General features: G+C 38.9%; 1 protein-coding gene across 4 annotated transcripts in view; it reads right to left on the bottom strand.

Moving 5' to 3' along the window:
* Positions 1-434: 434 nt before the first annotated feature.
* spag1b (sperm associated antigen 1b) overlaps positions 435-12207 on the bottom strand; it is a 25651-nt gene continuing 13878 nt past the window's right edge. For 3 of the 4 annotated variants that reach the window (XM_024281172.2, XM_024281175.2, XM_024281174.2), the window contains 7 exons: positions 10497-10649; positions 9029-9186; positions 7254-7395; positions 3749-3875; positions 3280-3435; positions 1083-1397; positions 437-966 (listed from right to left, as the gene is read on the bottom strand). In XM_024281172.2, the coding sequence (XP_024136940.1) occupies positions 844-966; positions 1083-1397; positions 3280-3435; positions 3749-3875; positions 7254-7395; positions 9029-9186; positions 10497-10649 (1174 nt within the window). In that variant the 3' untranslated portion in view covers positions 437-843. Of the gene's footprint in view, positions 967-1082; positions 1398-3279; positions 3436-3748; positions 3876-7253; positions 7396-9028; positions 9187-10496; positions 10650-12207 lie in introns of all 4 variants that reach the window. The other variant, XM_024281176.2, reaches the window with a different exon arrangement.

The following is a 12207-nucleotide window of genomic DNA, read 5'->3' as shown; positions in this document are numbered from 1 at the left end:
CTGTTGTGACAGTAAAATCTGCCCAACACAAGAAGCTCTCAGCCCACATCTGTTGGCTCAGCTGTTGGACAGGACAAGTTAAAAAATATTGTTTTTACAGTCAATGGCATGCACATGTGTTTCACATCTCCTCTTAGGGAACCTGTTAGCTGCATCTTTTACCATATTATCACAATACACTGGTGTAAAACAGAACTTCAGATGCAGGTATGTATGATTTGAAAAGTGAAACACATGACTGTTCTCAAAGATCAAGAAAAGTTCAGCATGTTTCACTTATAAGTGCACGTAAAAAGGCTCACGTCATGTTTAAATGTTGGTTTAAGAAGAATTTCAAATCTAATTGTATCACTTGGTGAATAAATAAAATCATCAGTTTGGTTTCTGGCTACAATATTTCCTGAAAAAACAGAAAAAGTGAAAATTCCTTCAAATATTTATAATTAAACCATTAATTTATTATAAGGGGAGATCCTGCAAAAGGATCAGATCTGTTCCATTTTCCATCAACACGTCCCTGATCTTGTTCGTGTCTAAAGACGATTACAAACCTCGTGGCTGACTTCGTCACACAGGGGCTTCCCTGCAGCCTTGCATAACCTCAAACATTGCACAAAATCAAATGTTCCACCATCCCGTAAATGCTTCAGTGCTGCTGCAGTACAGTACATGCATTTGATGCTGGTGTGGAAGTAAAGTTGCATAGCCAAATGTTCTAGAGTGAAAAATAAACTTTCAGATCATCTTAAACAATCATTTACAGCTTCGGTTTCTACATCAGTCCCGAGAACGCTCTGCAGCTCCCAGTTGGTTTGCATAGATCCAGCAGCTCATGCAGAACTCTCAGATGTATTTGTTGGCCAAATTCTGAACATCGTTCTTGTTGAACTCTGTGCTCTCCACGCCGGACAGACGCTCAAACAGCTGCATCATGTGGTCACGTTTGTCCATCAGCCTGAGCGCAGTCTGCAAACAGCATGTAAGAAACCAAAAACTCAAGGTTTACCTCCACGTGTGTTTCAGCAGTTCTAAGATGTAGAAAAAAAGAATAAACAATTGTATTTCATATAAAACAGCCTTACTGAGAACCTGTCCGCAGTGTGCAGCTGGTTCAAGTGTTGGTAGACCAGGTTGGGATCTTTCTCCAGTAAGTGGGAGTCGAGCGCCTGCATGATGAAGCTGATGGTGTGTCCATCCAGCTGGTTGCTAAGGTACTGAGGAAGACTCTGCGGTGCGATGGAGGCCAGCAGTTCGGCGCAGGCGGCTGTGTTTTTGCTGCAGCGGGCTGCATACAGAGCCTGACCAAATTCAAAGGGGCTGGAGTAATGGAGGTTGATGGAGACTGTGCAGCTGCTCGCTGTGTTAGGAGCATCTGTCACAGCTTCCTCGGTGTCCACCTGTGGTAAGACATGAACTTCCTTTAATCATGATCTAAGATAAAACCTACAGCAAAGCTAGTGTACTTTAACAAGTTCTTGTGCCAATTTTCTGATAAAGAACAATGAAAGAGCGCTGAAGTTGACATAAATTTCTGAAAAATTTGATGTAAAATTGCTTAAAAATCCTCAATACATGCCAACTTTGCAAAAATATTTAGTGTGTTGCTTAAATATGAGCTAAACTCCAAATGGGTCCAAAATACTAGCTTGTTCCTTAAATACTAGCTGAACTCCAAAATAGCCTAAAATTCCTCAGTAAACTAAATTACTCAAAAACGTTAGCATGTTGCTAAAAGAGAAGCTAATTTTTTTTCTTCAAAAATTACTATAAAAGATTCAAACATTTTTTTTGATGATGGAGGACAAATAGGCCTACAGAAGATTAAGATTAAAATTATATTTCTGAGTATTTCTTTATCAAAATCATTGTGAATCAGGAGCAGACAAAAAAAACATGCTGTTGCAAAAAAGGCTTAACCCTTTAACAGTCCAGTGTTTATGTTATTTGATTTACTGTAATTTATCTAAATTACCATAATTTCAGCAGAATCTGAAGGAGAAAAGCATCGTGAGCTAATATTCCAGCAACATACTAACGTGTTTGCCTAATTAACCACTGAGGTTTGTATAGGGTATTATAGAGTTTAGCTTCTATTTTAGCAACAAGCTAACATTTTGGACTAATTTAGTTCACTGAAGAATTGTATGCTGTTTTGGAAATTAGCTAGTATTTTAGCAAAGTGCTAGCTTTTTGGCTAATTTGGCATCTACTAAGTTTTTTTCCTACTAATTTGGAGTTTAGCTAATATTTCAGCAACAGGCTAACGTTTTTGACTAATTTAGTTTTTATTTTGGAGTTAAGCTAGTATTTGAGCAAAGTGCTAGCTTTTTGGCTAACTTGGAGTTTAGCTCATATTCCAGCAACATGCTAACTTTTTTGCCTAATGTGTTGTCTACTGAGGTTTTCATAGGCTAATATATAGTTTAGCTCTTATTTTAGCAGCAAACATTTAAGACTAATTCAGTTTACTGAAGAATTTTAAGCTATTTTTGAGTCTAGCTGCTAGTTAAGGAACAAGCTAGTTTTTTTTGGCTAATTTGGCATATACTAAGGTTTTATGGGCTAATTTGGAGTTAGCTAGTATTTAAGCAACATTTAATAAATATACTAGCTGTTCTTTTAATGTGGAGAAATCGTGAAGACAACCTTAATTGAGTAGAGTCACACTCTAAGCTATTATGATACAAATTGATTTGATCAATGACCAAATATCACAACAAACTTCACCAAACTGGGTGGTGCTATCATACAAGAAGACTCATTTCTGTTACTTATTCAGTCTTTTGAAACTTCATTCCTCTTAATGGGGATTTTTATTGGTTAAACTTGATGCTTGACAAATAGGTTTAGCATAAAAACCTGAATGTAGATAAATTATCATGAAAATAAAGATTAGAACATTAAAGTCTTCAACGTTGAGAGACAATAAACTTTTTTAAGTAGACAGGTATCTTCGTTTTAAAGGGTTAAAAAAGAAAACATCTGTAATCTTCGTGGGTTGAAATGACCAACTCTACTGCTGGAGTGTTCTTTTATGTTTTAAAAAAGCTTTAAGAGTTTAACACTAGCTTCATTAATGTGCTGCATTTAAAGCCATGAGGGAGATTCGACATCATTCTTTAATGGATTCATTTCCTCGTTTGCAGTGACTGTGCTCTGGACCCCTCAACGTCTGACCTGCGGAATGGTTCTGTCAGAATTCTCTCTGGTTTATTTTAACTCAATTCTCCAAACCAGAACTCCTACATCCAATCCAACGAACGATCCAGGAGTTTGTACCTCTATGATGGGGACGGTCTTCCTGGGTTTGTTCTGTGCAGCGTCAGAACTCTGTTTGAGCAGCACCGTCACCTCCTCCAGCTCCTTCTGAGCCTCCTGCACACTGGGATCGAGGCGCAACACCTCCTGCAGGTCAGAGCTGCAGGCCGGATAGTCCTGATGGCAAAGGAGACAAAAGCAAGCGCTTCACCAGAAGAACAAAGAAATGATTGCCTTGTAAGTTTGTAGCTTCACTGCTCTTAAAGAATCAAGATGTAAATATGATGAAGGAAATGAGTTGCAGTTGTTTAGATCAGGTACCAAATATTTCTTTGAAACTGTTTTAGAACACTTTCAAATCTATGGTCTGTGCTGCAGTGGATCCTGCAGCATTTCACAGGTTGTGTTGATGTAAAAAGCTTCCACCTATGCCTTTCCATATTATGAACAGGCTGTCACGGCCAGAGTCCTTCAGTCCAGCTCCATTCACCTTGAGGCCTTTATTGGCCAGGGCTCGTCTGTAGAAAGCCTTCTTATTGGCGGGCTCCAGCCTCAGCGCTGCATCACAGTCCTGCTTGGCCTCCGTGAACATCTCCTGCTTCAAGTAGCACAGAGCTCTGCAACCACACACATCACTGGAGCTTTAGGTTTGGATCACTGCTAGTTCAGCTTTTTAAGACCATCAGATTATTGTCAAGTTTCACTTTACGGGACCAAAACAAGTACCGTTAATACTCACACAAACATCCCCTGTCTGATACATGCAGCTGTAAACACAATCAGATATTTGTTTTCATTCTATAAAACTGGACTTGATTTCAAAGAAGTTTTTAACCTTGAGTTGAAACAAGAGAGAAAAGTGTGAAAATGTCCATGTTTGTCTGAGAGAAATAGATAATTAGCAGATTTCACCTTCACGAGTTACTTCTAGATAGTAACTCCTACAATAAACGAGCGAACACTGCTCTGGTGAAAATGTAACGTACATATAGTCTATACGTCTAGCTGTGGCGGCAGACAAATGAACGAGACCATTTCATTAAAAGGATTGTTTTGAATTTTCTGACCTTTTTCTGTGAAGATCTCAGAAAGGGTTATTAAGTATAGGTTACATGTGACTTTCTGGAAAACCAGAAATGCTTTTGTTTGGACACACCCTGACACTTCTTTTGTTATCCTACAAACCGACCCCGGCCCCACATCGGAGAAGAAAACAGTCATGTGGCCCTCACAAGAGAAAGTCGGGCGACCCCTGCTTTAAACTGATAAAAGATCAGACTTTTTACCAAAGTTTTGCTTAGTATTTGAAATTGGTGTTTTCTGGGGGAAGCGCAGAGCAAACAAGACCTCTTCAAGTCAGCAGAGATGCAAAAACCTTTACATAGTTAATCTTCTGGTGTACCTCAGCCAAAAATGTATAAACGTAGCTAATATAAATTAAACTAGAAAAGCTGCATTACCTGTTATAATGCTAGTGTGAATACTTTTTGCTAAAAGTAAGAAAATAAGTTTTTTTGCTGAAAATGGTGACACAATTTATTTTAATTGCTGAAGGGATTTTCTGAAAATGCAAAAGCTATTTGCAGAATGTTAGGGTTAGAGTTAAAGAACAATGAAAAAGCGCTCAAGTTGACCTAAATTTCAGAAAAATTTGTAGTGAAATTGCTTAAAAATCATCAATACATGCCAAATTTGGAAAAAAATATTTAGTATGTTGCTTAAATATTAGCTAAACTCCAAATTATTAAGATGAAAGATTAAAACACAGCCCATGAATATATTTAAAGTCTTGTTGCTAATCTACTTAAAATACAGAATTGGATGATTTTCTCATTCACTTCCTATAGGGCATATTTTGCTCAATATTTCAAAAACTATAACGTTTATAACTAGCAAAAATACAAGCAGTAATGCTCTGAACAAGCTGAACGTTTTCATACCAAGATTGCTGAAATCACTGAAAGTATGATTGAGTTTTTAGGTGTTGAAAAATGTACAGAAAGGAGCAGGAGGATCACTATAGTGTGAATGATTACTGAACATTCACACAATATATACTAATTTACTAACCCTTACTTGAAAATAATAGTATTACTTTATTTTTCTTTAACCAGAGAGTCACTATAGAGAGGTAAAAGAGCCACAAGTGGCTCTGGAGTCGCAGGTTGCAGACCGTTGCTCTATGCAAATACTGCAAATTCTGGGCACTTCTTCACAGTACTTCAAAGGCAGTTTCTGTTTACCTACTATCTTTTCACACATGGTAAATATCACGAGACAAACATTAAGTTAAAAAGTAAATTCAAGGTACTTTATTTGCATTTACTCTGCCCTTACATGTGGTAAGTACCACGACATACACATTAACTCCAGACGTAAATACTCAGTAGCTTAAATATAAATACCCACTAAGTAGGTACCATGTAAGTATGAACCAAATGGAACCATTTAAGTATCCAGAAGGTACAACAAAAGTACCAGGTAAATACTAGGGATGTCCCGATCCGATCACGTGATCGGAAATCGGGGCTGATCACGTGGTTGGCAACTCGATCGGAATCGGACCCCTTTGTCCGATCAGGATCGGACATTTCATTTATTTTCATGATGATCAGAGCTTTTTATTTCATCTTATCTTTATGGATAAATACTCCACTCCAAGTCTGCATGTCACGAAAAGATCACAAAATGTCATCACCAGAAAACACAACAGAAAACGGCAGCAAGTCAAGCATAAGGCTAACAAAACAAAAGCTAACAAAGCTAGCTAGAAAGCTAACTTCCGGGATCAATAACTCCTTTAAAAACGCTTTAAACTGACAGCAAGTGTCTCTATTGGTTTGTCATAACACAAACAACAACCTATAAAGGCATTTTAACAGAAAGAGACAGAGTTTTTTTTTTCTTTTTAATGTGAAGCTCTTCATGCTGCAGACAGATGGCTAAACAGCAGCTGCTAACTGCTACATGCTAGCGCCGTGATATAACTCCTTAGGACCCGAGCTGTCCTTTGATATGCCTGTTTGATTTATATGACAGAGAAATAACAGTTAAGAAAATTAACTACTGTGGTAATAAAACTGAAAATGTGATGTCTTAAGAACTTAAAAAATAAGCACATAATCTTAAAAATAACTAAATGAATAAAACTAATAAATTAAAACTAATAATGATATCAGCTATTCATGAACACTCATCACATTTTATGCTAAAACAAAGTCATAATTTATTTTTAAGAATTTTAAATGAGGACAGGAATCACATTTGGTCAAAAATGTTCAATAGCTCTAAAGATGTTAAAGCTAAAGTCACTAAACTTTATCACATGACTTAATTATCACTTATATAACAAGAAAATTGTATTTTCTTTCCTAGTTTATATTTGCTGTATTTTACTTGTTTATTAAAGCTACTTCACAGAAGTGTTTTATTTAAGTTTTTAATGATAAAGGAAGGTTATTGAAATATAAATAAGGGACAACACTAATCTGTTTGTTTAATGTATTCATGTTTTAAATGTTTTATAAAAGTATCGGATCGGGCCTCGGTATCGGCAGATACACAAAATCAAATGACTCGGAATCGGATCGGGCCCAATAAAACCTGATCGGGACATCCCTAGTAAATACCCTGTAGGTACTGTACTGTAAAATGAAGCATTACCGATTTTGGTGTGCAGAGAGTTTTGGCTGGGAAAATACTTTTTTTTGTTTGAATAAAATGAGAAATGATCTTTTTTTGAGGGATTTCCTTTGAACATTCTCCATGTGAGGTCTCAGCTGCTGTGTGGAGGCAGCAGATGCTTGTTTGCTCTGCAGCAGCAGCACAAAGGCTCAGCACAGCTCCACATACGTGTGCAAACAGCAACACACAATGGGACGCTTCCTGTAAGCATCAGCTTCCTGAGAGGATCCAGGTTCTAGCAGTACCGGACTAAAGCATCAACTCAACGGAGAACAGCTGCAGCAGAATGAATGACCATCACAGCTCTTTACCTGTTGGTGTAGACAGCACACTGGTCTGGCTTGATCTTAAGGCATTCTGTGTACTTTCTCACAGCGTCCTGGTATTGCGCTTTGTTCACAAAATCGTTCCCTTCCTGCTTTGAAGCAGAAAACAGAATTTCTGCTCTTTTTTCTGGAAGACAAAAAGCACAGATTTCTCCATAATGACGTAAAGTGCTTCCCTTTTTTCTCCTCTGAGAACATCAATCTTTATTGACACTTTAATTGCCCCCCGCCCCCTGACCTCCCCAAGCCATTGCTGCAAATCCTGGCAGTTTTTGGTCTTTCAACTAAATGCTGTGCTGGCATGAGCTAAGTAAGCAGTCAGTCCATCAGAGAGCTGAACCGTGAGCTGATCGATCTGCAGCAGAGGGCTGCTCAGAGCTGTACTTTCATTAGTTTAAGATTAATAGAGAAGGAAGTGTCCACGTCTAGAACAACAACCCAGCCAGCAAAGCCAAGTGAACCCATATAGTTTAAGAATGGGCAGAAAATGTGGGATCCAAATGGGTTTGTCCACAGTTTCTGTGGTGGTCCCACCTGTGTTTAACTACATTGACTTAAGTGGGGATTCAGTGGGTTAGCTTGGTGCGCTAGCTAGCCGCCCGGTGGAGAGCATAGCGTGCTAGTGAGCTCTTCTGTAGCAAGCTAGCAATCACCGCTGTAGCATGCTAGCCAGCTCTGCTGTAGCATGCTAGCGAGCTCCGCTGTAGCATGCTGTAAGCTCTGCTGTAGTAAGCTAGCAATCTCCGGTGTTGCATGCTAGTGAGCTCCACTGTAATAAGGTGGCGAGGTCTGCTGTAGTATTCTAGCGAGCTCCGAAGAAGCAAGCAAGGGAGTTCCACTGTAGCATGCTAGTGATTTCTGCTGTAGCGAGTTCCGCTGTAGCAATCTAGCAATCTCGGCTGTAGTAAGCTAGCAATCTCCACTGTAGTAAGCTAGCAATCTCCGCTATAGCATTCTAGTGAGCGCTGAAGAAACAAGCAAGGGATCTCTGCTGTAGCATGCTAGCAATCTCCGGTGTAGCATGGTAGCGAGCCCTGCTGTAGCATGCTAGCAAGCTCTGCTGTAGTAAGCTAGCAATCTCCAGTGTAGCATGTTAGTAAGCTCCGCTGTAGCCTTCTGGCGTGCTCCGAAGAAGCAAGCAAGGGAGCTCCGCTGTAGTTGCTAGCATGCTCCGCTGAAGCACGCTTCATTGCAGCATGCTAGCAAGCTCAGATATACTGAGCTAGCGAGCTCTGCTGTCCACTAGGCGGCTGGCTAGCATAGCAAGCTAATCCACTGAATCCCCACTTAAATCCATGTTGGTAAACACACGTGGGACCACCACAGAAACTCTAGACAACCCCATAGGGGGCCACATTTTCTGCCCACTTTTAAACCATATGGGGACCACTTGGCTTTGCTGGGTGGAAAAGCTTCTCAAAGTTTCATCAGTTGGTGGCCACACAGGCCTCGTTTTCTACTCCAGTTTTATTAAAGGAAGCAGTAAGATTAGGAGTAAAAGTCATCCAGTATCACCAACATTTACAACAGGGACAAATCTAAACAGAAAGTTAACTTAAACTTCCTATTCAAAGTCTGCTTAACCCGCTGACAATCTTTAACATATTGTAATTTTTTTTAACTGCCAACACAATCACTGTAATGGAAAGTGGCTCAACGTGCTGCTTTCCTCCTTCAGAATCTACCGAAATTACATTGATTGTGTTGGGAATCAAAAAATGACTGGTGCGAAAAGGTTAAAGTCATATCCAAGTGCAGACCTGCGTCCCTTGCAGCCTTCTCTGCTCGTGCTTGACGGACCTCTGCACTGGCAGGGTCCGCCTTGCGGTGCTGCTGAGCCGAAAGAGGCACCAGTGGGATCTCTGGAAGCTTCTCCCTCCATTCGGGGCCGTCCTGCTCGATCAGCATACGCGTGATTCTGGAAGACACAGAGTGAGCCTCACTATACCCAATCTAATTTAATACGTGTGTGCACGGGCAATAATCCAGGAGAAAAGGGTTTGGGTTAAGTTAGCGTGAAGGTCACGAGTTCTGCTATCTGAGCTTTGACAAGTTAAGACTTATCAAGCTAATATCTGGACGCCAGCATGGCACAGTAAGGTGGACTGATACAGAGGTTTAGAGGTGGCAGGGCCAGGTGAGTGTCTGGGTTGCATAACAGAGAAAGGACATGAAGTCTAAGAGCCATTATTAGACTTTAGCCGGAGCTGCTGCTTTATGACCAGCTCAGTGTGCCTACCTGTAAATAGCTTCAGTGTTTATCACTGCTCAATTTCTACAAATGTGTTACTGACATTATGCAACAAAGCATTCCATGAAACAAATGAAACTAGAAAAGTTGCATTACCTGCGATAATGCAATTGTGAATGCTTTTTGCTGAAAGTTTACTTTAAATTTTACTTTAACTGAGCAAGGGATTTGCTGAAAATCCAAAAGGTATTTAAAAAATGTTCAATTTGATAAAAGACTTGAAATCTTGTTAAAGAACTATGAAAGAGCTCTGAAGATGACTTAAATTTCAGTAAGATTTGTAATAAAATTGCTTAAAAATACACGGGAATTTTGCAAAAATATTTAATGTGTTGCTAAAATATGAGCTAAAGTCCAAATTAGCCTAAAAAAACCTCAGTAGATGCCAAATTAGCCAAAAAAGCTAGCTTATTGCTTAAATACTACCTAAACTCTAAAATAGCCTAAAATTTCTCAGTAAATTAAATTAGTCAAAATGTTAGCATGTTGCTAAAATAGAAGCTAAACTCTATATTAGCCTATAAAAACCTCAGTAGATGCCACATAAGCCCAGAGCATTAGCATGTTGCTCAAATATTAGCTAAACTCTAAGTTAGCACGAAAAAAACCTCAGTAGATGCCAATTAGCCAAAAAGCAAACACATTGCTTAAATACTAGCTAAACTCCAAAATAGCCTTCATTTTCTCAGTAAACTAAATTAGTCAAAAACGTTAGCCTGATGCTAAAATACTAGTTAAACCAAAATCTAAAATAGCATTAAAAAACCTCAGTAGACGCTACCCAAATGAGCTAGCATAATGCTAAGATTAATAAATCCAAATATCTGTTATTTTTGGATTTGACCTCCAGGTGAGTTTTTCCATGAATCTGAGCAATCAAATGAGCTATCTGGAACAATAAAGTTTTATTTGTGTTTTTTTCCTTTGAGTTGTCCTTTCAGAGCAGAGATCAGGAAGGTGGTGTGACAGGTGAATACCTGCTAACGCCGTCTTGAGCCGCCTGCACACTAATGTCTATTTGCATGACAGTCTTGTAATCCACGTAGGCCTTTCGGTAGCGCTCCAGGGACTCATAAGCCATAGCTCGCCTCAGGAGTGGCTTTAAAGAGAATGGCTGCAGCTCCAGGACTCTGGACAGTATAAATAGAGATAATGAGACAAGTGCTCAGGATCAGTCCACAGGTTTCGGAATAGATGCTGTTGAATAAGGCTGTGAGCAAAGAAAAACACCATGAAGTCACTTAGTGTTACAAACTTGCATTAACTCTCTTTCCACAACTATCCATGTTTTAAGCTGGAAGAGAAAATGCTTACAGAACACAAGGAAGCAGCTTGGTTTGAAAGAAGTGCATTCAAAAATATAGGTTTACATAAAGCATGTGTCAAAGTCAAGGCCCGGGGGCCGGATCTGGCCCTCCAGGTAATTCTATCCGGCCCTCCAGATCATTTTATTTTATTGTTAGTAATGGCCTGATGTTATCTTGCGCTCATTTCTAGTGTATAATTTTCCAAACAGCAGCTCAGCTCAGCTCCAAAAGCCACGCCCCCTCAGAGGAGATTTTGGAAACTGAAACTTCGGATCAACATGAAAAATGTCTTTTTAACACATTTAGGTTGTGGGGTTTTGGTTAAAAACTTCATTAAAGACTACTGGAAAAGTTTTTTTACATAAAAAAAATGTCATAGTGGGACTTTAAGGTTTAAATTGATTTATTCTGGAATAATATTCCTGCTTTTTTATTATTCATAATAATGTTAAAAAGTTACTGTTTTAAAGGGTCCCTACTATGAAAATTCTACTTTTTGAGGTTTTAAATGTATTCTACTGTTCATTCCTCTCTATAATACGACTGAGTATTAGGGCCACCAAAAAAAAAAAAAAAAGTAATATTACGACTTTTAATCTCGTAAATTTACGAGTTTTTTCTCATAAATTTACGACTTTTAATCTCGTAAATTTACGACTTTTTTCTCATAAATTTACGAGTTTTAATCTCGTAAATTTACGACTTTTTTCTCGTAAATATATTGAAGTCGAGGGGAGCCTACAGTCCAGCGAATTTATGCCGTGCGCTGAAGCAGGCCGACCAAAATGTGAAAAACGTCTTGGATTTCATCAAGTAAACTGAATGTTTAAAATATTTCAAGTGTTTGGAAGTTTCTTTATTTGATTTACAGTTTATTAATGTTTTATCCGCGCAGCTGTTCACTTCCAGTCATTTCGTCCTCCGCGACAGACCAGATCTCCTCCAACTCTGTGATGCTTCCGTCTGAAGAGGACTAGTTTTCAGAATGTTCCATGTTCTTGTGCTAATGTAACAGACAATTGTCATTTCTCAGTGTTGTTTTGTGTTGAGATGGGATGTTTCATTTGGAGATGGGGAGGTCCGGAGCTCTGTTTACATTCTCCTTTGGTTGTCATGTGACGTAAGGTGGCGAAAAGGCTTCTGGGAAGTGAAAGGCAAAATAAAGTGACGGACCTGATAAACATGCATTATTCTGAGCTCTTTATTTACATATGAAACTCCACACTACCGACACCGAACCAGGAAATAATTTAGTTTTGAATCACCAAAGGGTTCAGAATTACTTTGTTTTTAAAACACCGATCTGGAAATAAATCTTCACAAGATACTCCACGTCATCTCTGATAAACAGACTAATTTGGGTTTGTTTCTCATTAATTTA

The sequence above is a fragment of the Oryzias melastigma genome, linkage group LG16, assembly GCF_002922805.2.
Source record: "Oryzias melastigma strain HK-1 linkage group LG16, ASM292280v2, whole genome shotgun sequence".
Taxonomy (NCBI): domain Eukaryota; kingdom Metazoa; phylum Chordata; class Actinopteri; order Beloniformes; family Adrianichthyidae; genus Oryzias; species Oryzias melastigma.
Note: the sequence above shows the minus strand (reverse complement) of the source record. Positions and strands in the feature narration are given on the sequence as shown.